The sequence below is a fragment of the Ziziphus jujuba genome, chromosome 6, assembly GCF_031755915.1.
Source record: "Ziziphus jujuba cultivar Dongzao chromosome 6, ASM3175591v1".
Lineage (NCBI taxonomy): Eukaryota > Viridiplantae > Streptophyta > Magnoliopsida > Rosales > Rhamnaceae > Ziziphus > Ziziphus jujuba.
In genome coordinates, this window is record NC_083384.1 from 6,054,758 (window position 1) to 6,082,186 (window position 27,429).

General features: G+C 35.6%; 1 protein-coding gene and 1 pseudogene across 1 annotated transcript in view; both read right to left on the reverse strand.

Annotated features, from left to right (window-relative positions):
* LOC125418930 (SH3 domain-containing protein 1-like) overlaps positions 1-27,429 on the reverse strand; it is a 166,584-nt pseudogene that overhangs the window by 16,664 nt on the left and 122,491 nt on the right.
* Positions 19,905-27,429, reverse strand: part of LOC107405330 (metacaspase-6) — a 29,090-nt gene continuing 21,565 nt past the window's right edge. Inside the window, exons 4-5 of the mRNA XM_060818294.1 lie at positions 20,141-20,242; positions 19,905-20,063 (exon numbers count right to left, since the gene is read on the reverse strand). Coding sequence (XP_060674277.1) covers positions 19,905-20,063; positions 20,141-20,242 — 261 coding nt within the window. The remainder of the gene's footprint in view (positions 20,064-20,140; positions 20,243-27,429) is intronic.

Below are 27,429 nucleotides of genomic sequence, written 5' to 3' on the forward strand. Positions count from 1 at the left end.
CATCCACACCCACTTATAAGGAGTGTTTCGTTCCCCTTTCCAACCGATGTGGGACTTCACAATGTGTTTGGCAGGACCATAAGTAAGGAAAAATATGTCAAAGGCTATGCTTGATTATGCAAACAAGGTATATCGCACAAAGACAGATCACCGAGCTCATGTAGCACTTGAAAAGTGTAGGGAATGAGCTTGTTAGTGCTCTCAATATTTAAAATATAGAAAGTTTTTACAAAATTTATGCGAAATTTTTATTTTTTAAATCTATCGAAAGAAAATTTAACTTGCATGTAGAAATGAGTATAATTTTCATAATATCCACCGAAATTTTTTTATATTTTTTCATAATTTTTATGGAAATTTTCATTATAATATCCATATCAAATCTTTCAAAATTTTGTTAAAAAGTTCATAATTTTCATAGAAATTTTCAAATTTTCATATATTTCCGTGAAATTTCTATAGAAAGTCTAAAAATATCTATGATTTTTTTATAAATATTATTAAAGTTTAGTAAAACTTTTTGCCAAATTTATATTATTGATAGTTTTTGTTTTTACCTTTTATTTGTCTTCCAATAATTAGGTAAATAAAAGGTAAAAACAATGTTCGAAATTACATTAGATAAGTCTACCAATCATATTTTTAGAAAAAAAAATTATATCGCAAATTACAATTTTACCTATCTATTATTTATTTTTGCAATAATAAATTTAATATTGTATAAATATTATAAAGTAAATAAAAATTAGAATGTAAACAAAAATTGAAAAATATGCAAGAAATATATTTGTCAAAACCAAAATTTCAAAATTTTGGTATCGATGATATATTAACAATTATATAAAAAATATTAAGGAGATAAATCCTTTGATAATTACTTCATAAATTTCATATTTTAAAATGAAAATGAAAAAAATACAAATAGCTCTCAACTACCCATGAGTTTTTTTTATAGTATTGAAATAACATTTATAAAATATAACATAATTGTAATAATTGTTATATATCTTAATTAATAAATAATTTTGTTAAATATATATTTTTACCATTGTACTATGTCGAACAGACTAAATATTCTAATTTGGGATGGTATATATATTAATTATGCAAGACATAAGGGTTGTCTAAACATGTGAATATATTTAGCAAGGAGAATTTTTTTTTCATTTGGAGGTAAATCTCACTTCTTATCCCTTGATTTCATTGAACTCTGCCTCCAAGATAAAATATTCTGATGCTGAGTAGTATATATATTAATTATGCAAGACTTAACGGTTGTTTATACATGTGAGCATATATACTAAGAAGAATTCTTCTATCATGATATATTGATGGATTTCTCATAAGAATCTCACTTTAGAGTCCTTGAATTACTTTAAGTATTGAGATGTAAAATTATTTTTGGATTAGTTCATATAAAGTTCATTTTGAATTTCTAGAGCTTTAGTACATCATTAAACTTATTCAGACTACCAAGATATTCTCAAATTTTAGCTTTTGAATTAATTAAAAGCTAATAATAAAGGCACATTAAAAGGTTCTATTAAGAAACTGACTATATGCATCAAATATAAATTAAAAATTGCTTATTGCAAAAAGTTAAATAAATACAAATAATAGTAATACTAGTAATGAATAAATAAATAAATAATTTAACAAATTTCTTGTGAATAATTGATTTGTTTTCTGTTGGTGCATCTACTTCTTTTATATTAATTGTAACACCCCGTCCCAAATCGCACCGGAATCCGTGCACGTTGACCGAGGTTGACCGTTGACCGAGCAGGTCAAAAGTTGACTTTTTGCTCCAGTTGGAATTTCGAGTTGACCAGGGTACCGTGGCGAAGTACATGACGCCCTGAGTTCGTAGACTAGTAGCACGTCAAAAACGGAGCTACGGTTTGAAAGTTATGGGCGAAACAAGTTGAAGTGCAAACTGTCCAAAAGGTGCCGGGAGTTGACTTTTGCTTGTGCTGTAATTTTGAGTTGAATCTTGTATGGTTGTAAAGTACTCGTCGATACGAGTTCATAGACTAGCGGCACGCTTAAATCGGACATTTGGTTAAAAAGTTATGGACGTTTGAAATTCGCCGGATACCGTATTATTTTAATATATCTGGCTTAAGTGCACAGTAACGCCACGTGTTAGCTTCTGATTGGTCCACGTGGCATGAACAGTGTCACACAGGGGTTTTTATTTGTTAAAACTCTCGGGGAAGAGAGAGAAAGAGAGAGAGAGAGTCGCCGGCCACCGGAGATTTTCAAATTTTCCGGCCGAGTTACTGCACACGCACCAGCCAGCAAGGTTGCCCTCCTCATTTCCGGCAAAACCTCCAAATTTCACGGTGAACGGCCGCCGGACGCCCCCGGATCGGACGTCCGAAGACCGGCGGCGAGTTTTTCCCTCCACCGTCGGCCACCACAAATCGACCCACTTCCGGCCATTTTCCGGCCACACGCGCCATACACCCATCCTCCTCTCCTCAAGTCCGGCCGACCCACCAAAAATCACGGCCATCGGACCACCGACGCGCCGGGATCGGAGCATTTTCCAACGAGGGGCCGGAAATCTTCAAACGGTGATTTCTCCGCCATCCGGCCTCCGTTTTGCTCACCGCCGGTCCCGTTGGGTTGCTCTCCTCACGATCTACAAGTCTGCAAAATTTCACGACCAACGGCCACCGCACGCGCCGCCGCCGGCGACGGTTGCCGGTGACCGCGACGGCTCGCCGGAAAGTACTGTTCCGGCGAGTACCCAGTTTTCCGGCCGGCTCCAGTCCGCTGTATTCAACCTCCTGAACCCGAATCCGGCATCCGTTTCCGCCAATTCGTGACGGTTTGGGAGAATTGCGGAGCCGAAACCCGAAAAGCTTTCTGGTGAAATTCCGACCCTGTCGGGTACGATCATCCGAAATTAAGACCGGATCTGTGATTAGCATCACCCGAGCTTCGATTTGGTATATAATTCGTAAATTTTAGTTATCGTTTGGTGTTCGTTCCCCGGGTACCCATTTGGGAATTACCCAAATAAAATATTAATATTTGTGGTTTGGTACTGTGGATGTTTTAGGTGCACGTGCGAGTAGCAGAGTCGATCCTACGGAGGATCTTGATTGAGATACGTGCATAAGGTGATTGACCCACCTTCAAATTAATTTCGGGGAATTTAATTGGTGAATATATTATGTGTGATTTAAATATTTGAAATTTAATTTCTATGTGCCAAATATTTATTTGATTTATTGTGGAATTATTTGTGAATTTATCGGATTTAAGAAAATGTGCATTTCACCAATTTATGCCATGTGAAATTATTTTATGGTTTTGCGAATTTTGAAATTCTTGTGGTTTTAATATTAAATTGGGCATGATTTGATTTTCAAATATTTCAAAGAAAATATTTGGTTATGTTGGTGATTTCAATTTTTATAAAATATGCCCATGGAATATTATGAGATTTGATTATGATATTTCGAGAAATTATTTATGCTTGGAAAAATGTGGATATTTGAATTGATGGATTTGGGAGTTGGTGGATTTGAAAATCATGGAATTTATGGTATTGATTATAAAGAAATTGTGGAGAATTTCCCGATTCAAGCGGATGGATTATGCCCGCTATGCTTGTGAAAAATGTGAAATTTGTTTTATAATTTAAATTTGTGGATTTTATGATTTTTAGATGCACCGTGCACGTACTGGTGTTCTGATTATATGTGATATGGTATATGTGATATGGATATTGTGCACACGGATATGATTAGCGCACAGGTGGGTGTGAGTAGCGCGCAGGTGATATTATGAGGGTGTCCTGTGGTTGCCATCGGAGAGGGTGGCCACCCCCCATGGCCGGGACACCAGGTTAGCAGCGGCGCAGTGGGACGCCACGCGACCGTATGCCGATTTCTTTCTATAACCTCCTGTCTGGCGGTACCTCGGGACGCTGGGTACTGTTGGCGCCACTGGTATATAGTGGGTGCATCAACTGATTTTTGGAACTGTGTTTTAAAAATAAAATGTTTTAAAACTGTATTGGAATTAAAATTAATTATTACTGTTTCCGGTATTTAATTATTTGATGTCTTGGTTTTCAGGGAATATGAATAAAGGGTTTTGTGAAAATGTTTTAAAAGGGGAACCTTTCCAACTGAGAGAATTGTAAGGGTTTTGAGAGAAAATATTATTTCCAAATAATTATTATTTATATACTTATTACCGTGGTATTATATTGTGTAGTAGTACAGTCGCTCACTGAGATGATTAGCATCTCACACTCTTAAATTCCGTTCCTCTAGGTACCAGGTTGTTGGTGTTCACTCGGAGCGGACTTGATCTTCCTCGCTGTATTAGTTCGTGCAGTACCTTGTTCTTCTTTTACTGCAGTTGTAATATTTCTTTCACTCTTGCTGTATTCTATATTTTGTAGTATGTCATAAAGCTCTGTATACTGTATGGGACACTTATGTATTTAAATTGCACTGGATTACTATATTTTTATTTTGGAGTGCTGAAATTTGTGGAACCAGTTTGTAGTACTGTGGGAGGAATAAGGGGACAATTATAGAAGTGCGTTTTCAGTGTAGGAAATTTTGTGGTAAGTCCATCCCTTAGGGGAGGTTCTGCCGGATTTTCCACAGGAGGATCTGGTAGGGTTTCCCTGGGATCAGGGCTTGTCTAGGGTTCCGGTGGGGAACTTTGGACGGGTCCTGACATTAATCATGTTTGAAACGGGTCAAAAATTGTTTAAAATTTAAATTGATACATTTTAATACAGAATAATTAAAAATCAAAGTTAAATAAGTTGGCAAAATTGATATGCCACTTATACCCACGCTTGAAAGGTCGTGAGTTTAAGACATTAAGAGGGAAATTGCTGTAAATTGGGGGGGGGGGGGGTGGGAGAAAAAGGAAAGAAAACGAAAAGAACTTTAAAACCAAGACTTTTTTGGGAGGGAATTAAGAACCAAGGCTTTTTTTTTTTTTTTACTATAACATGAAATTATCTAATTCATAGAGTTCCTCATATATGACAAAAATATTATGGGTTTTCACATTTTGAAAATTTTTGAATTTTAAACAAAGACTAATTTTGACTAATACCTTTTTGTACGGGTCTTACCGCTATTTCAACATTATCAATCGAAAAATGGGCATCCAATATGAAGGTTTCCTTCAACGGTGAACAATAATACAAATAAGAAAATAATTGAGAGAATAAATTATCCCCTAATAATGCTTGGATTAAAAAATTATCTGAAAACAATATACCTATATTCTATATATATATATAAATGACTAATGTATATAATTTGAAAAACAATGTACAGATTAAGATGAATCCTACTTAAGTTATTCATGGTCATATAACAAATTGCAAATAATAAAATTGATTTGAAAAAATTCCGGTGGCCGGCGGACTCTCTCTCTCTTTTTCTCTCTTCTCCGAGAATTTTAACAAATAAAAACCCCTGTGTGACACTGTTCATGCCACGTGGACCAATCAGAAGCTGACACATGGCGTTACTGTGCACTTAAGCCAGATATATTAAAATAATACGGTATCCGGTGAATTTCAAACATCCATAACTTTTTAACCAAACGTCCGATTTAGGCGTACCGCTAGTCTATGAACTCATATCGACGAGTACTTTACAACCATACAAGAGTCAACACAAAATTACACCATAAGAAAAAGTCAACTCGGGGCACCTTTTGGACTGTTTGCACTTCAACTTGTTTTGCCCATAACTTTCAAACCGTAGCTCCGTTTTTGACGTGCTACTAGTCTACGAACTCAGGGCGTCATGCACTTCGCCACGGTACCCTGGTCAACTCGAAATTCCAACTGGAGCAAAAAGTCAACTTTTGACCCGCTCGGTCAACAGTCAACGTGCACGGATTCCGATGCGATTTGGGACGGGGTGTTACAAGAATTCCATCCATCCATTCCTAAAAGCAACCTTCTTTTATGTGAATTCACCCCAAAAAAAATATATATATATATATATTCCTCAATGTGAATTCCAGTAATTTTTATTAAGTCAACAAAGAGATCTACTAGATCAACGATATCCTTTCTTAGAAATGACCTTCCATAATATACTAAATTATCCCCTAATATACTGAATTCTTTTTATGCTAGGATTAAAAATTATGTGAAAATATCATACGTATATAATTATTTTATGATGCGAATGTTGTAATTTTTTAACATCTGAATATCTATAAAGATGATAGTTTTATAAAAAAATCATTTAGTTTTGTAGACATCCACATGTTAAAAAAGTGCAAACGTCCATATTATAAGACTTTATATTTATATTTATATTTTTATATTTAAGGGTGTATTCAATTTAAATTTTAATAGATTTAAAAACAGATAGAAATTTTAAAAGAAATTCATAAATTGTTATTGAATTCTATAAACTTCATATAAAAAAGTTTTGCTATTTATTACCATTAACTATGGTCACCAGTTTATGCGGCAATTTTATTTGGGGTATTTAATTATATTTATTTCTATACCAAAATTTTAAAAATGAACCCTTTAATGGTAATCATTTAACTTGCTATGTGACATGAATGTTCTATAGATGATCATTTATAAATGGTGATAAATACCATTTTTTAATATAAAATTTGTAATAATCTATGGAAAACTTTGAAATTGAGGTAGAATTTTAGTTAGACATTTCAAGTCACAATTTCCCTTCTAAAATCTCATCTAATTCATTAAAATTTATTATTTTTTAATATCCATTAAAACCAATAACTTTTTGAATACCTTAGAATTAAAAAAAAAAAACTTTTATAAAGTCCTAATTAAATATATGGATTGGATATAGTGTTTTCAATGGCGGATAGGTAAGTAATGCGTAAGAACTTGCCCTTGGAAGAGGATTAACAACTAGAATGGCTGTTAATACCTCGTAGACTAAGGAGCAAAAGGATGAATCCGCTTGAGGAAAGGCTCTCATCTGATTAGCTAGTTTTAGTAGACTTTTAAATATTCCAGTAAAATATAAATTAAATACCTTTTAACTTGTATAAACTCTAAATTGAACATCCATAGCTTTTGAATTCTTTCAAAGTCTACCTAACTTTAAATTGGACATACTCCTTTTATAAGTTAATTACTTTTTAAATACTTTAGATTTTAAAAATTTTACATTATAAAGTCTTAGTTAAATACACAAACAGAAAGTGGTATTTCTAGTGGTCAACAGTTGAGCAATATGTAAGAACTTACCCTTAGAAAGGGGTTAATGCTGGAAATCACTGCTAATACCCCTTAGGCTAAGGAGCATAAGGAGGAATATGTCTACAGAAGAGCCCACGTTTGATTAGTTAGCTTTAATAAACTTTTAAAGATTCCATTAAAATACAAATTAAAAGGAATATAAATTAAATACTCTACAATTTGTATAAACTCTAAACTGAATATTCATAGGTTTCAAATTTTTTTAAAATCTAACTTTAAATTGGATACATTTTCTTTATGCATGACTAATGTATATAATTTGAAAGATAATATACAGATTAAGATGGACCACCCTTAAATTATCCACGGCCGTGTAACAAATTGCAAATAATAAAATTGATTAGTATTCCTTACATCCATCCCTAGAAACAACCTTCTTCCATGAGGAATTTACCCCCCACCCCAAAAAATAAAATAAAATAAAATAAAAAAACTCATAATGTTGATTCTAGTAATATTGACATTGTCTACATATAGAAATTACGAAAGTTAACAAAATTAGGTATCCCTGAAGTACTATACTCCTCTCCCATATGTATGTAGAATTGAACCCACATATATGTTGGGGTGAGAAGGTTATGACCAAGAGCAAGCTAGCTTGAAGTGTTAGCAACAAGCAAGCTTTTGGTGATGCTCTTGGGAATGGTTGTGTGTGAGTTGTGTTTTTAGGTTTTGGTTATGGTGTTTTCTGGTTTTTAGGGTTCCTAAAGTGTTCTAAGGTGTTGAAGAAGAGATAAGAAGAAGAGGAACACGTTGGCTTTTGAAAATAAGGCTTAGATGTGTAGCCATTTCATTCATTTTACAATATAAGCTTGAAATTACAACTAGTTCACACATGCCAAGCATGTGAGCTTACAAAATGAGTAAAGTATTTGAAATTTAAAAAGTAGAATGGTCAACACCTAACTTTTCATACACAAAAGAGTCAAAAACCAGCTGCAACATGTCTATTCCAAATATAGTAAAAAGTGGCACATGGTTTGAACTAAGTTCCTATTGTTTAACTAGTTTGGGTAAACAACCAAACTAGCTTCACCTACTTAGTTCCCCTTTGTATCTGCTTATGAAACTTGGTTTGAAGCATACTTGGTCATCAATAAATATTTTTACAAGAGCTAGGAAAGTTCTGGAACCGGATCATGGGCCAAACAGCTCCAAAGCTGACACATACTCTGCATACTGGGCCCATCAGATACAGCAATCTGTTTGGAATAGAAAATGGACTTTCCCATGTCATTTGGACCTGAAATTTGAACCATAGTCTTCTATATATGTCTGTAGACATCCCTCAAAATTTCAGCCCAAAAATCCATTTTCAACCTGAGATATAAGATAAATAGTGGAACTATGTTGCTGGAAATTATGAATCCAGCACCATAGGCATTTCAAGCATAACATTCCTACTCTTTTGTGCATAATTTTGCCTATACTTTTGCATACATAACTTAGGCACAAAACATTATCAAAATATACCTTGCATAAATTAAAAACATACAAAAAAATATAAATTCATAAAAGGAAAGGATTTGATACCAAGGTGTGCATGCTAGCCGGTGACATGCACCATCAAGTGGCAAAATTGCCATACTTCAACACTCCTCCTTGGCAATTTTGTATGAGACATTGAGAAGTCCTCTCAATATCTCAAATCTCTTCTTTCCCAATGGCTTGGTGAAGATATCCGCCAAGTTCTCCTCGGAAGTCACATACTCCAACTTCACTTCACCACTTGCTTCAAATTCCCTTAAGGAATGATACTTGATCGGTATGTGCTTGGTCCTCCCATGTTGGACTGGATTTTGTGCAATTGCTATTGCTGAAGTATTGTCACACAATATTACCGTGGCTTCCTCTTGCTTCAAGCTCAAGTTCTCCAATAATTTCCTAAGCCAAACACCTTGATTAGCACAACTTGAGCAAGCAATATACTCGGCTTTCGCGGTGCTTTGTGCAACGGTTTGTTGCTTCTTGGAATTCCATGAAAAAGGACCATTTTCAAGAGTGTAAATGTAGCCCGATGTGCTCTTGCTATCATCCAAAGAACCAACCCAATCACTATCACTATAACCAAGCAAAGCTTCATTCATGCCATCCTTGTACCATATACCAAAATCACTAGTACCTTTCAAATACCTTAGGATTCTTTTTGCACAACTAAGATGATTTTGTGATGGACTATGCATAAATCTTGACAAAACAGCCACACTAAACATGATATCCGGTCTAGTAGAGCATACATATAAAAGGCTACCAATTAAACTTCTATAGATGGAAGGATTTACCTTTGGAGAATCATCATCCTTCACCAACTTGGTGCCTTCATTCATAGGTGTGGCAACGCTATTACAATCCTCCATGTCAAACTTCTTGAGCAACTCCTTCACATAGCTTTCTTGAGATATGAAGATGCCCTTGGATGATTGGACAACTTCGATTCCAAGAAAGTATTTCATCTCTCCAAGGCTAGACATCTCAAAGTTCAATTCTAGCTCACCTTTGAAGTTGCTCACTTCTTTCTCATTACCACCGGTCACTAGGAGGTCATCAACATAAAGAGACACCAACACCATGCAACCATGAGTCCTAATATACAATGTAGGCTCATTAGGACTCCTCCTAAATCCATGCTTTGTCAATAAACCATCTATCTTGGCATACCATGCCCTAGGAGCTTGTTTAAGGCCATACAAGGCCTTGTGTAGCTTGTATACCTTCTTTTCACTTCCTTTCTTCACAAAACCTTCGGGTTGCACAACATAGACCTCCTCCTTCAATATTCCATTCAAGAAGGCTGACTTCACATCAAGGTGATATACTTTCCAAGACTTTTGTGCCGAAATTGCAAGAAGAAGTCTTATGGTTTCCATCCTTGCAACCGGTGCAAAAGTCTCTCTATAATCCACACCGGCTTGTTGTGCATATCCTTTGACAACAAGCCTTGCCTTGAGCTTATTTATGGACCCATCCGGATTGTACTTGGTCCTAAAGATCCACTTCACCCCAATAGCATTCTTTCCCTTCGGTTTTGTTACCAAGCTCCAAGTGTCATTCTTGTTTATCACATCGATTTCATCTTGCATGGCTTGTCTCCACTCTTTTCTTGCCATAGCCTCATGGACATTGATTGGATCACTCAATGCCACATTACACCTTTCATAAATCTCATTAAGAGGTCTTGTGCCTCTCACACCATCACCAATCTCCAAATCAGCCCCTATGGAGATTTCTAGCTCATTCTCATCATATTCATCATCATGGGCAGCACCTTCATCATTTCCTTATTCCTCATCATTATCATGAGCTTCAAGCCGATTGTCTTCATCCATACTAGCCAACTCCTCCTTACTACAAACCCATTTAGCTTCCTCATCAACTTTCACATCTCTACTTATCACATGTTTCTTGGTTTCCAAGTTATACACTCTATATCCCTTGGTCACATCACTATAGCCAACCAAAACACCAACTTGTGACCTTTCATCAAGCTTTCCTCTCTTCTCTTGTGGTACTAGGATGTAACAAATGCTTCCAAATACCCTTAGATGATCAAGAGAAGGCTTATATCCAAACCAAAGCTCAAATGGGGTTTTACTCCTCAAAGACTTGGAGTAAAGCCTATTTTGGATGTAGATGGATGTATTAACTCCTTCGGCCCAAAACTTCTTTGGCAAGCCACTTTCAAACAACAAACATCTAGCCATCTCCATGATGGTACGGTTTTTCCTTTCACATACACCATTTTGTTGTGGTGTGTATGGTGTAGTGAATTGATGAACTATACCATGATCCTTACAAAGTTGTTTGAAAGCCTCACTTGTGTATTCTCCACCATTGTCCGTCCTTAACACCTTTATAGTGCAACCGGATTGATTTTGCACTAACTTCATAAATTCTACAAACTTCTCCAAAGCTTGTGATTTTCTTTCAAGGAAATACACCCAACACATTCTTGAGTAATCATCAATGAAAGTTATGAAATACTTGCTGCCATTTAAGGATGGAACACTCATAGGACCACAAATATCCAAATGTATAAGTCCTAGCTTCTCCTTTGATCTCCAAGAACAAGATTGAAATGCTAACCTAGTATGCTTTCCTTTTTGACACACTTCACACACATGTTCTTGCTTCTCCACCAATGGCATGTCTCTAACAAGTTCATGTGTGCCTACCAATGACTTAAAGCTAGCATGACCTAGTCTTTTATGCCAAAGTTGAGAGGTGTTCTCAACTTTGGTGTTCAATGCAACCGATGCACCATTTTCATCCATATTCAACCTAAAATTCTTGTTCTTCATTCCAACACACATTAATTCATTTCCATGTGGATCAACTATAGTGCATGTCATGTTTGAGAAGTGTAATGCATATTTGTTCTCAAGCATTTGACCTACACTAAGTAAGTTCTCACATAAAGAAGGTACATAGAGAACATCATGGATAGTTTTGATACCTTTGGTGGTGTGTATCACCACATCTCCTTTGCCTTTCACTTCCATCAAGGCTCCATTTCCAATTTTGACTTTGTTGTGGCTGCTCCTATCCAAGTTTGTGAACCACTCATGCTTGTGAGACATATGGTGTGTTGCTCCACTATCAATGATCCATCCTTCATCATTCTTGATGCTACTAAAACAAGTAGCAACAAACAACTCTTCGGATTCACTATCACTTGCATTATCTTTAGCAACATTTGCTTGTTGCTTATCTTTCTTGTTTGCCTTGCATACTCTCTCCACATGACCCTTTTGTTGGCATTTATGGCAAAATGCATCCGGCCTCCACCAACACCTTCTTGGATGATGACCTTTCTTCTTGCAATGGTGACAAGGTTCATAGGACTTCCTCTCGGGTTTGCTAGTTTCACCTTTCTCCTTTATGACCTTAAGCTTGTTCTTCTTTTGATTTTGTGTCTTTTGATGTTGTTTAGACACAAATGCAGCCTCCATTGATTCTTCATGTCTAATCCTCCTCCTTTGCTCCGTAGCTTGCAAGGCATTCACCAACTCGGTCAAGGAAATTTCATTTAGGTTCCTTGACTCCTCCAATGAAGATATCTTAGCTTCAAACCTCTCGGGCAAGGAGACCAACACCTTTTCCACAATCCTTTGGTCACTTAATCTTTCACCTAGCACCCTAATTTGATTCACCACATTAAGAAGCCTTGTGGTGAACTCCTTAACCGTTTCTTTGTCTTTCATCTTGATAGTCTCAAACTCCCTCCTTAGGTTAAGGATTTGCATTTGCCTTGTCCTTGCACTCCCTTGGAACTCATCTTGAAGTTTGTCCCAAGCTTCTTTGGCACTCTCACATGCCATTATCCTTGTGAAAATGGTATCACTAATACAAGAATGAATGGCGGTGAGAGCCTTGAAACCTTTAGCCAATTCCTCCTCATGGTGCTTGATTTGGTTGACCGTTGCCCCTTGTCTCAAAGGCTCGGGTTCTTGGGGATTTATGGTGACCTCCCAAAGACCATAAGCCTTCAAGTAGGCTTGCATCTTGATACTCCAAATTTTGTAGTTCTCCCCATTGAAGATAGGAGGAGAAGGAGTTGAAAAACTTGAAGAAGCCATGTGAATGTTGCTTTCTAGTATGAAGGAATATGAAAATATATTTGTGCTTTCAAGTATCTCTTCACTCTCAAGGAACGAGCCAGCCCAAAAACCTCACAAATCTCACAAAAATGTGCCTTGCTCTGATACCACTTTGTTGGGGTGAGAAGGTTATGACCAAGAGCAAGCTAGCTTGAAGTGTTAGCAACAAGCAAGCTTTTGGTGATGCTCTTGGGAATGGTTGTGTGTGAGTTGTGTTTTTAGGTTTTGGTTATGGTGTTTTCTGGTTTTTAGGGTTCCTAAAGTGTTCTAAGGTGTTAAAGAAGAGATAAGAAGAAGAGGAACACGTTGGCTTTTGAAAATAAGGCTTAGATGTGTAGCCATTTCATTCATTTTACAATATAAGCTTGAAATTACAACTAGTTCACACATGCCAAGCATGTGAGCTTACAAAATGAGTAAAGTATTTGAAATTTAAAAAGTAAAATGGTCAACACCTAACTTTTCATACACAAAAGAGTCAAAAACCAGCTGCAACATGTCTATTCCAAATATAGTAAAAAGTGGCACATGGTTTGAACTAAGTTCCTATTGTTTAACTAGTTTGGGTAAACAACCAAACTAGCTTCACCTACTTAGTTCCCCTTTGTATCTGCTTATGAAACTTGGTTTGAAGCATCCTTGGTCATCAATAAATATTTTTCCAAGAGCTAGGAAAGTTCTGGAACCGGATCATGGGCCAAACAGCTCCAAAGCTGACCCATACTCTGCATACTGGGCCCATCAGATATAGCAATCTGTTTGGAATCGAAAATGGACTTTCCCATGTCATTTGGACCTGAAATTTGAACCATAGTCTTCTATATATGTCTGTAGACATCCCTCAAAATGTCAGCCCAAAACTCCATTTACAACCTGAGATATAAGATAAATAGTGGAACTATGTTGCTGGAAATTATGAATCCAGCACCATAAGCATTTCAAGCATAACATTCCTACTCTTTTGTGCATAATTTTGCCTATACTTTTGCATACATAACTTAGGCACAAAACATTATCAAAATATACCTTGCATAAATTAAAAACATACAAAAAAATATAAACTCATAAAAGGAAAGGATTTGATACCAAGGTGTGCATGCTAGCCGGTGACATGCACCATCAAGTGGCAAAATTGCCACACTTCAACAATATATGGATGACCCTCACATGTATGTAGAATAGAAACCGTATATATGAATGACCCACATGTATAACCCCCACAGGGAACGATAATACAAATAAAAAGAAAAATAATTGAGAGAATAAATTATCGCCTAATACACTAAATTCCTTTCATGGTTGGACTAACAAATTATGTGAAAACAATGTACTTATTTTCTATCTTTATAAATGACTAACGTATAGAATTTGAAAGACAATTTGCAGATTAAGACGGATCGCACACGTGACCGCCTAACAAATTGAAAAAAATAAAAGAAAAAAAATAAAATTGATTTGTATTCCTTCCATCCATCCCTAGAAATAACCTTCCTCCATGTGGATTCCGGTAACATTGATAAGGTCAACATCTGGAGATCAAGAAAACCAATAAGATGACATCATTCTATATTCTTCCATGACATATGCAACTGACACTATAAATAAATTAATAAATTAATTACAAATTTTCATGAAAACATAAAGACTTCTACTAGACTTTGATATTGTATTCAACGAATATAACTTAACGTATTAAACGAGAGTTGTTCAATTAGTAAACTATTTATATTTATATTTTGAAAGTTATAGATTTTAAGGAATGAGAAAAAATCTTTCTTAAAGTTTGAAAATAAAAATCATTGTGAAAAATTGGAACGTAATGAAATAAATTATAAATGGAAAGTCTAAAATTAAAATTTTAAAAAAATATGGAAGCCATAATACATTAATCAATATATAATAAAATTAGCCACGGTAAAAAGTATATATATATTTACGAAAATATATTTACCAAAAATGCAATCAATCCTTCATTTTATCCTAAAAAAATGTTATACGTAGTGCAAACGTACTTCATACAAAGAGTTTGCTTTTATGTAAGATGACCAATTTCATGAAACTCTTAGATAGATAAAACAACGACAGAATTTACGCAAATGTCTATATCATAATTTAATGGAGCAGGTACCGTACTCCTGGGTACCATAGTAGGATCCTAATTTAATCACTGGGTAATATTATTGAAACAGATTTGTAGGTCTTCTCTAACATTTAACACCGTACCAAGCACTTAACCTCCAATTTTAATTGAAGAACAACTTAATTTATCATAAAAGATTCCTTGTTACTTAGCTAATAGAATTTGAAGAAATTCAACTATCCAACTATATGCACAACAGGTTACTAGATTCACAACAGGTTAATTTATCATAAAAGGTTTCTTTTACTCGGCCGGTTTAGTACATAGTGGGTGTGGGATAAAGATCTTTTGTACACATAATATTTTTGTTTCTATTTCTGTCCGCCAGTAATAATATGATTATAACGTCAACCCATATACAACTACAAACCCATATTTCGATGATATTGCTCGAGGAGTTGAGGTACAGCTTTTAGGATTTCGATATAACTAACTTACATATTAATAGCGGGGTTAGATCACCGACAATCTCCAAATCAATTAACCTGAGTATTTACGTGACATTAGTTTCAAAATATTCGTTGGTTTCACTAAGTAGCTACGTAGAAGCCTAGAAATAAAAATATATTTAAGGGCGTACAGAAAGAGGGGGAAAAAAACATTAAAAAAAAAGAAAAAAAGACTTACCCTACTTGTGGTTGACAATGAATGAGAAAGTCTGTGTTTAGTAAGAAAGCTTTTAGATTTGAGTGGTGATTGTCAGTCAATGAGTCTAGTATTGATGGCTATAAATAGTGGAGCCACATTGAGCCACAAAACGCACCAAGCCATCATCCATTTGATAGCTAATCTATATAGAGTTTTTTCTTTTTCTGCTGGAAACAGTACATTTGAATAAGTTTTCTTTGTTGAACAATCATGGTGGTGATAAGCTCTGCAAAGCCTACAAAGTTGGCCCTGCAATTCATCTTTGATGAAAAAGTTTATGCGACACTCATTGCGACTGGTGAGAAGAAGTTGGAAGTTGAATATCTTCTGGATCTAGTTGACAACATCCTACTTACCGTCACCGATGTCCAGGTACATACATTAGAGAATTTCACTAAGCATGCCCTTGATATGCCTCATGGTATCAAAAGCATGCCTAAACAATTACACGTAATCCACATGTAATCCATCATCCAGTAGATTACATAATAATTGACCAGCATATCTTTAATACTGAAAATGTGGCTGTGTTTTATGGCAAATATATATATGTATATATACTCACACATATTTAGATACTTTAATTTAATTATTGCTTTTCTTAAGAATATTACTGGCTATTGGCACTTTATTTGGTTTATTTATTTTTGCTGAGTTACTGCAGCGCGAGGAACATGAGTTCGAATTCAGGCATCCCGGTTCCACTTTCAAGTCGTCGTCAAGTACATTGAAGAAGATTTCCTGCGAACTGGTTGCAACAAATTAAACCTCTTTCCAACCTTTCAAAATATAGTATATACTTATAAAAATTAATAATATATATTGCAGAATTACTTTCCAAGTTATATATGATAATCATTTCAAATCTAAAATATATGTAAATATATATACATATATGATGGTAAATTAGTGACGTGGAAAGTGGTATAAATTTCTATTTTTTTTAATTTATATATTTCAGTTTGAAACCCCCCCCCAAAAAAAAAAAAAAAAAGGAAGAGAGAGAGAGAGAACTGTATATTATAGCGATCATGAAGTGCATATCTCCACAATTTTTAAGATTCTAATAATTGCTGCATCCTACGATGATTTGCAAAACATTTGGTTTATATGATTAAGAGGTGTATATATATATATATATTATAATAATTAAATTAAACAAATATCAAATGAGGTGTAACTAATTAATTACAATGGCAGCAGATGGACCAAGGTGATGAAGTAAACATTGAGAAAACGGTGGTAGCAATAGTGAACTTGCTATCAAGCTATTCATTGGATGCAAAGCTGGTGCTGAGCCTCGCAGCTTTAGCAACGGAGTTCGGGGACTTCTGGCGACTCAGGAAGGACTTGACTCATAAGTCATCCTTACCGAAAGAATTCTGCTTGTCAATGGCAATCTTGAAGTTCGAATCTGGCTATCTGGTCGAGCGGAAAAAGCAGCCAGTGGTTGATGAGCTTAACAATCTCATCATGCTCATTTTGGAGGTCACCAAATCCATCTCTGAGTTGGAGAAGCTACGTAACAATTACACTAGTGCCAATGTACCAGGACTTCTACCAACTATCCAAAAGCATGTTTACGGGACTATTGCAAGTATTGTGGCTTGTGCAGCTCAGATTGCATTTCTCAAAACCAATGACTAAGATTTTTTTATTATTATTATTATTAGAAATTTGGATACAAACAAGAATCAGTTGTCCCATTAAATGTGTACGATTATTCATGGTTTGGATTTTTCAGGGGCCAAACACAGAATCTATCGCAATGGACTGAGTATCTCGCATCTGTACACGAAGATCTCGAAAAACATAGACGAATTTGCGAGCAACAAAGTAATTGATTGTTTTCAATTATATCCTATATATTTAAATAGTTAATTTATAATGCCAATTAACTATTTATAATTAGCTAGCACCTGATGAGGGAATTAAACAATCTGTTTCATCCTCTTTATGTTATATACATATAAAAACAGAGCAAATAGAGGTGTACTGGAAACTCGTTAGCATATTGAGAAATCCATATCATGAATCTTCTCACGAGGTAGTGGACATTCTGAAGATGCTGATTTCTACGGAGAATGATCCACATCTTCTTCATATCAATGACGGTTCCACTACTGTCGTATGTTCCGTTTTCTTAAGAATATGGCATTTTCTGATCAACTTCTAAATGCGATTTTTAGTTACAAGTAATTGCTAACTTAGGATGATGATTTTGTTATCAAATTGTTAAATCAGGGAGCGAGTATCGACGTCCTCTCGAAGAAAGATGTGCTCTTGTTAATTTCAAGCTTAGACATTTCAAACGTGGACATTAAGAATCTTCAAAAGATTTATGAAGGAATCAAAGGCTACAAGCACTATAAGATGGTATGGATCCCAGTTGTGGAGCAGTGGACACCTGAACGACTCGATTTGTTTATCCAGTTGCGCGATCAAATGCCATGGTACACTGTACAAATGTTTTCATCACCCGTTGCAGGCATCAAGTTCATCAAGGAGGAGTGGCACTTCAACGGTAAACCTGTCGTCGTGTTGCTCAACCAACAAGGAGAGGTTGAAAACCCCAATGCACTCCCCTTGATCCGCCTTCGGGGAATGGATGCCTTTCCTTTCGCTAAGGCGGCCGAGGACGCCATACGCAATTTGGACAATTGGCTTCATCTAGTAGCAAATCACATCCATCTGAGCATGCAATCTTGGGTAAGTAGATATATTCATGCATGTCCTTGTGGAGACAGCCTATAGTAGCAATGTTCACATTGTTTCATTATGAGATTCAGGGTTTAATAACCCGAAGTAGAGATTCTCTCATTAGAGAAAAATCTTATATATCAAAACACACACACTCATATATATATATATATATATAAGGAGTTCAATACTAATTAATTTCTTATACAAATATATGTCAAACTAATCAAACTATCGTCAAGCAGATTGAAAAGGAAAAGTACATTTTCTTCTATGGAGGTACCGACCAACACTGGATCAAAAAGTTGCAAGGCTACATAAAAAGTATCGATCTTGGAAAATTTTTGAATGATGGAGGAGATGAAGGAAACAATACCATAGAGTCGGTTGAAGTCGGAGAGAGTGAGATACGCTTTTGGACCAACATAGAAAGCTTGCAGTTCATAAAGGAAGATGATGAGACACGCCGAGTACTCCAAAGGCTCATTTCCAATAAAACAGAGAATGGATGGGCTGTACTTGTTAAAGGTTCGACTGTGATAATCTCTGATCAGAGTGCGAAAATCTCGAGGGCCTTGAAGAAGCTGGTCATTAAACTTCAGAGCGAGGAGGAAAATAATTTTCATGAGGAAAATTTTGAAACTATATTCAAAGAGTACCACAAACAAGTGGCTGACATGTTTAGCCACTCTTGCCAGATTAATATTCCAAGCTCAGCTGCAAATATTATTCCAAAGAACATGAAATGCCTTGAATGCGGTCAAGTAATGGAGACATTCATCAGTTTTCGTTGCAACAAAAGTTTGACCACCAACACACAAAATTCATCTGCCGACTTTGTCAGGATCAAACCAAGGAATTTTAATGCTTGTTATCCTTCTTACCCTGGTTACCCTCCTTATCCTCCTAATCCTCCTTATCCTGCTTATCCTCCTTATCCTTGATCATGAGGAGAAATATTTTGCTCTGTGTCTGTCAGGTATTTCTTTGTGAATGGTATTTCTCTACCTAAAGTAGCTAGGCATGCCTTACAGAGTAATTCGCCAGCAATGTGATCAAAATATGGACTTTCTACAAATAAATGGTCATCTTGGCTACGATGGCTATATGTATGTGCCACGGGATTAGCGTGGAAGTGTGTTTCTTTTTGTTTTTTTTTTTTTTTTTTCTTTTGGGTCACGTTTGTTGTCATCGTATTTTCCTTTTGTGTCTTGGTTGGTCTTGTCTTCAGTATTTTACAGCTACGGCTGTATTGTTCTAGTACCTAAATTATTCTTGCTTTTCCAATAAAAATAATTCTTACCTCTTTCGCCTCTTTTTTTTTTTTTTTTTTTTTATAATTTACTTTGTTTGGTTTAAATATTTGTCTGTATGATGAAAAGGACATCTATGGTTTTCGTTGTCTCATTATATCTATAAAAATATCTCTCAAAGTTTTATTTGCAATTGGCAAGGAAAACATGCCAATATATATATATATATGGCATTCTGTGGGACAGAGAATAAGTAAAATTAGCATAGTAAGAAGCTTATGAAACGTCATCTGCTGCTGCTGATCCTAAACTGACAACATAGCAGCAGTCACTTCTCTGCCAAGTGCCACAGTAGAAGATTTAAGATCAGCCAATCTTGCTTCAGCACTTTGAAGCTTCACAGCACTCTCTCCAGACATAGAAAGATCCCTAGATTTTGATCGATGCCTCAAAATTTCAGTTACCTGATAACAAGATATTAACTATGAATATGCAGTTTTCTACACCACTATTTACTCCAAAACTTGAGATTAGTAATTACCTGAGCCTCCACCTCCTGACGGAGTTTATCATAACGGTGAGCCAAGTGACGAGCATCTTCGAAAGGAGCTCCATTTATTTGTGTCCGTAATGGCTCACAAGCCTACAGATTTAAAACCTGTGGCACAATTAGAAACATAAAAAGAAACAGAGAAGATGAAACTTTAAAATAGTAGACAGTAATAAAATATATCCTACACTAATCACTTATACCTTGTTAAAAACTAGTTTATCAAGTAGTTAGAATACATTCCTTACTGCAGTTAAAGAACAAAAGTATTCTAAGCATGGTTAAAATCACTAACGTTCTCAGCACTCAATACCGTATGCAAGTTTCTCTTTTTAACCTCTTATCAGTTGGTGCTCGGGATGCTAGATACCTTCTGGCACCACTGGTATATAGTATGGTGCATCAAGTATTTTTTTATATGTTCATACATATATTTGTATGTTATATTATTGATATTATACTGTATATACCGCACCATACGGAGGCGGCGAACCAGTGTAGTCCATGTAGAGCTAGCCTCATAACTATGTTGCCTATAAGTCCAGGGGATCGGATGGCCAATATAGGTAACCACCACGGTTTGTATTGGTAGCAAAGTGCCAGCGACAGCTGGAATCATGGATCACGTAGCATGTCAGAAGGTATCCTACGTATCTCCATTACGAGCTTGCATATTTCATTCTATGCTATGGATTTTAAGATATGATTTTATGTATTTATGTTATGTTATCTATTTGTGATTTAATTTCTTACTAATATTCTTAATCGATGTTATTATATTCTTATTACTATTAATTGTATTTGACTATTTATTTAATCATTATTGTCACTGTTATCGGGATTGTTATTATTATTTATAATGATTATTTTTATTGTAATTCCAATTCCTATTATTGTCATTATTATAATTATAGTTGTTATTATTCATTATTATTTTATTTTTATTTTTATTAAGACTATTATGAGATCTTTAATATTAATTTTGTTATTGTTTTTCTTATTATTATTAGCCTTTGGGCAGGTGAGATAGCCCTTGGGCAGGTGTGGTTATGTGATAGCCCTCAGGCAAGTTACATTAATACCATTATCATTAAAACATTTGTTATAGTTTTTTTTCTCTATTGTTAATGTGATGTTGTTTTACCTTTCTTTCTATGTTACGCATTGGCATATTTGTAAAACGATATTTGAAGTGTATTCGACATGTGCAGCACTAAGTGGGTGGTGTGGGCGGACGAGAATCTATGATGGTATATTTTAATTGGTTATTTACTAAATTAATTCCATTATATGCCTTTTATATACTTTGTTATCGAAGTGCTGCCAGTTGTGGAACTTAAATTGTAGTAATGTGGGAGGAATAAGGTGGTGTATATAGAAGTGTATTTTCAGTGCAGGAAAATTGTGGTAAGTCCAACCCTTAGGGGAGGTTCTGCCGGATTTTCCATTGGAGGATCCGGTAGGGTTTTCTTGGGATCAGGGCTTGTCTAGGGTTCCAGTGAGAAATTTTGGATGGGTCCTAACAGTTGGTATTAGAGCTCTAGGTTCTAGTATTCCTACGGGACTGTGCATTGTTGTTCGTCCCATCGACGTCTATTCCCTTGTTTTAACCATCTTGGAGGGTTATTTCTCGTGTCTCGAAACAAATTCGTTGTCTGAATTTAAGTAACTATACTCTTTGAAGGTGCCAATTGGAATAGTATATTCTTAGGGGGGAATCCGTATGCCCTAGTCAAATGGTCAAATGGCTGTCTCTTCCTTACTGAAGATCAGGTGAGGGAAGCAAACCTGATTAAGTTGGATTGTTTGGGCTCTTAAGTAATCCTAGTTGCGAATTGGGTAGCCGCGGATCTTATATTTGTGGATGACTACCATGAGGAAGTAACGTTTAGGCGATTCGACCTACTTGAAGTGTTGCTTCATGGAGGAGTTAGGAGGTCCTTACCGAGGTTAATTTTTACCCTCGCGGCCAGGGAGCTATCGAAGAGTGGTTGTTAAGGGTATCTAGCCCATGTGGTTGATGTCCGAGTGGATGGTGAGTGTTGGAAGACGTGCTCATAGTGGGAATCATTTGAAGATGCTTCCAAAGAAGTTACCTAAGTTACGACCGCAAAAAGAGATCGATTTCGCCATCAAGCTGGCCTTGAACATCGACCTAATTCTTTACTGCCATATCGTATGGCTCTATCAAAGTTAAGGGAGTTAAAGGATCAACTGCAAAAATTGGTGAATAAGGGATTCGCTCAACCCGGCATATCATTTTACAGGAGCCTGTTTTGTTCATGGAGAAAAAGGATGATAATCTAAGTTGTGTATCAGCTACCGACGACTTAACAAAGTGAGCACCCGTAATTGATATATGTTGCTGAGTGTGGATGTGTGTTGATCAACCCCAAGGTGTTAAGGTATTTTTAAGATCGACTTAAGGTCCAAGTTTTGTCAATCAAGAATTTAAGGGTTGGATATCATTGAGTTTGAAAGGGAGATCCTAAAGGAAGCACATGATTCGATGTATGCGGTACACCCCAAAAGTGTGAGGATGTATCGGACGCTCACTAAGTAATATTGGTGGGTTGGCACGATAAAGGAAGTTGCAGAATTCGAATTAAGGTGCTCAAGTTTAAGTTGCCAACAAGTGAAAATGGGAAGCGGAAACGTTCAGGGTAGCTTCAACCCTTGTCTAGACCCATGTGTGGAAGTGGGAGCGACTCAACATGGATTCCGTATACAAGCTTTTCCACACAGCGAAAAGGTATAATGACATTTGGATAATAATCAACCAACTAAGTCAGAGTACTTCCTACATATGCGAGAGTGGTTTTCACCAGAACTATGGTGAAGGTTAACAAATACACTGGAGCGAGGCTCAACTACTACATTGTCTTCCACCACAGGCCAATGGATAAGCAGAGTGCAAAAGTTCATACTTTGGAAGTTATGCTGAGATCCTGCATTATGTAATTTCGGAATGAAGTGGGAATAAGTAATTGTTGTTGATAAGGTTCGTTGTAATATTAGCTACCAAGCGAGCATCAAGGTGTCTTCGTATGAGATTTTATATGAAAGGCAGTGTCGGACCCCACTATATTGGAGTGAAGTAGGTGAGGGGAAGCACCACACGACGACCAATGTGAATTGGATGCGAACACCTACGGATGACTATGAATAAGGTGAAGGCCATCCGAGAAAATTGAAAGCTGCTCAAGATTGACCAATTAGTTAAGCCGATGTGCAAGGAAAAGATCTCGAATTTAAAGTCCGAGATTGAGTTTTTTGAAATCATCTTCGTAGGAGAGAGTCATACGCTTTGGTTGACAAAGGGAGCTAAGTTCTCATTATCTTGGTTTCTGCGGGGTTAGCGAAAGAATTGGTGCTGTAACGTACGAGCTAGCATTTTTAGAAGAGTTAACACAGGTATGTAATGTATTTTGCGCATCGGAGCTACAAAATGACATCGAAGACCTGTCATGTAAGGAGCGACCAATGCAGATTTTGAATCACGAAGAATGCGTATGGGTTAATAAGACTATTTTGTCAAGTCAAAAGTCTCGTGGTGAATTAATTTAGTCGAGAAAGCGACGTGGAAGCTCGAGGCACAAATCCGCAATCAATATTCTTATGCATTTCTGTGACGTATAAAATTTTGAGGATGAAATTTTTGTAAGGGTGGAAGATTGTAACACCCCGTCCCGAAGTACACCGGAAATTTCTCAAATTTGACCAAGGTTGACCGGTATTGACAGTCGTTGACTGGAAAGGGGCCAAATGTTGACTTTTTTCTCCTGATGAAATTTCACATTGACCAAGGTACCATTAAAAATTACACGTTGCCATGAGTTCATAGACTAGTAGCACGTTGAAAATGGAGCTACGGTTTGAAAGTTATGAGGAAAACAAGTTGAGTTCCAAACTGTCCATGGGGTGCCAGAGTTGACTTTTTGTTCATGCAAAGTTGAGCTTTGACTCATGCATGGTTGTGAAGTACTCGTCAATACGAGTTTATAGACTAGCAGCACGCTTAAATTGCACATCTGGTTAAAAAGTTATGGACCTGCAAATTTTTCAAATACAGTATTATTTTAATATTATTTTTAAATATGCGAATAGTGTACCATGTATAACTTATTAAAGGGTGCCATGTGTCACAATGGTGAGATGCCACATGTCAACCATGATTAAATATCATATTATTTTATTATTCTTCTATACAATAACATTATTTTAATATTATTTTATATAATTGTTTATTTATTTCCTTTTTCTTTTTCTTTTTCTTCTCCCTCACAGGGGAAAAAAAACCGCTCCCCCTCACTCTGTCTCGCAAAGCTTCTTCCACTCCCTCTCTTCCTCCCCGCGGGTCATCCTCCTCCTTGTGCTGCCACCAATGCCGGCCGGAATGAGCATCACCACCATGCCCAGCCGACGACCCATCATGCCAGAAAGTCCACGGTGCTCGCCATTGATGGAATGGCCGGAGACGCGCTGGAAAACTCCATAAAAGTCGGCGGTGAGCTCCATTACAATTTGCAGGATTTTGACCATTTCCGGCCAAATTTTCGATCCTATTCTCCAAATTCGAGCGTCCTGAAGCTGATGGTGGGCTCCGTTTGCCTTAATTCGAGCTCGTTTATGGTGCACCAAGAGGACCTGCTCAACAGCGCGTCCTGATAGAAATTCCAACCGCTGCCGACGAGGTATGCTAAATTTCTCTAAATATCGGTAATCTATGTTTCTCAAGCTTCCATTTGATATATAATATGAAAATTGATTGTGGGTATTTAGAATTTTGCTATTTTTGGGCTAATATTTATAAATGTTATGAAATTGAATAAACTATAAATATATGTATACGGGTGTATATATATATATATATATATGTGTGCGGGTGTACACCAATGTGAGGTTTTAACATGTTTTAGAATTCTCAATGCTAAGGTGTTTTAAAATTTTGAGGATTTTGAGTTTATAAATGAGAAAGGTCCATATATATATATATATATATGCTACCGGTTTATAGTGCTTAAGAGACATTTTCTTTGTCCTTTGTTTTATCGTGTTTAGTTGTTTGCTTGTCTTATGGAATTGATAGTTGGCAGCTTTTTAGAAGGGTAATGTTAAGTTCCTTTGTACTTATGGGGATACTTGTTGTTAGTGATGCCGAATTAATACGAGCTTAAGTTGGATTATATATGTTAAGATGACCATATGGAGGAGTTCTTGTACTTTATATACATATATATGTGTGTACTCAATTAAAAGTTCACCCACGGAAATGGTGTATGGCTACTAGGAAGCTTTGGTTGGCATTTGAGTTGTGTTAGTAATTGAAACATTTGAATGCTTGTACATGGTGTACTATAGTTATGAGATCATGATGTCCAACTCTAACTCCTTAAATCTATATATATATGGATATAAATATATGTACATATACATGAGACCTATATATTTGTGTGTGTGTGTGTGTGTGTGAAAATATATATATAGATATATATACATATCTATGTACTTGTGTGCATAAAGACATTTATACATATGTATTTTATATCATTCAAAATTTTGAAGTATATCATATATATTTTAAATTTTAAGAGATATTGTTATTTGATTTAATGTGTTATTTTTTATGTGATTTAAATATATTCGTTATATAGAATTTATTATATCATAAGTGTTTAATATTTAAGAAACTGCTATTTAAATTTATGATGCTAAGTTATGTTGATTTAGTATATATATTGCCTCATATTTATATTTTGGGTTGTTAAATTAAGTATATTTTGTGTTAATTAAATATTTGAAAAATGAATTTTATGTGTTGGATATTTAACTAAGTTATTATTTATATTGAAAATGCCAAATTGTGTTGAATTGAATTATTGTGGAAGAGACTAATTTTATGAAATTATGATTTAAATTTTATTATGTTTATTGATGCTAAATGGAAATTTAGTTTATTAAGGAATTCTTGATTTTTATTATTGTGATTTAATTGTACTCATTACGCATGAGCAAGGTGTTTTCATTTAACTAAGTGTATTTAGATTTTAATATTATTTTTGGGCATGATTTGGTTTTAAATATTTCGAGGAAAATATTGGTTTAAGTTTAGTGGTTTCAAAATTATATAATTATGCCCTTGGAATATTATTTGATTGATTTTATGATTTAGGGAAAAAATTTAATTGTATATTATTATCGGTGGATTTATGCTGGTGTTATTAAAGAAAAATGTAGGATGGTGAATTTGAAAAATGGTATAATTCCCATGGTGAATTTTCGAAAAATTGCGTATTTTAATAATAAATATGGTTATTTATTTTAGATGCACCCATACACGTACCGGTGTTCTGTACTGTATATGTGATTATGATAAGCGCGCAAGTTGTAATGTCTCCCGTAAGTTGCCATCGGACCGAGGGTAGGCAAGTTTGATATTGGCCATAAGCCGCCCCCCTCGATGGCCGGGATGACAGTTTAAGTAGTGGCGCTGTCGAGATGCCGAAGTGACTGTATGCAAGTTTGTCTCTTTAACCTCCTGTCAGTCGGTGCTTCGGACGTTGGGTACCTTCGGACACCACTGGTATATAGTATGGTGCATTGAGCATTTTTTTATATGTTCGTACATATATTTGTATGTTATATTATTGATATTATACTGTATATACCGCACCATACGGAGGCGGCGAACCAATGTGGTCCATTTAGAGCTAGCCTCATAACTATATTGCCTACGAGTCCAGGGGATCAAACGGCCAATATAGGCAACCACCCCGGTTTGTATTGGTGGCAAAGTACCGGTGACAGCTGGAATCATGAATCACGTAGCATGTCAGAAGGTATCGTACGTATCTCCATTAGAGCGTGCATATTTCATTTTATGCTATGGATTTTAAGATATGATTTTATGTATTTATATTATGTTATCTATTTGTGATTTAATTTCTTACTAATATTCTTAATCGATGTTATTATATTCTTATTACTATTAATTGTATTTAACTATTTATTTAATCATTATTGTCACTGTTATCGGGATTGTTATTGTTATTTATAATGATTATTTTTATTGTAATTCCAATTCCTATTATTATCATTATTATAATTATAGTTGTTATTATTGATTATTATTTTATTTTTATTTTTATTAACACTATTATGAGATCTTTAATATTAATTTTGTTATTGTTTTTCTTATTATTACTAGCCTTTGGGTAGGTAAGATAGCCCTTAGATAGGTGTGGTTATGTGATAGCCCTCAGGCAAGTTACATTAATACC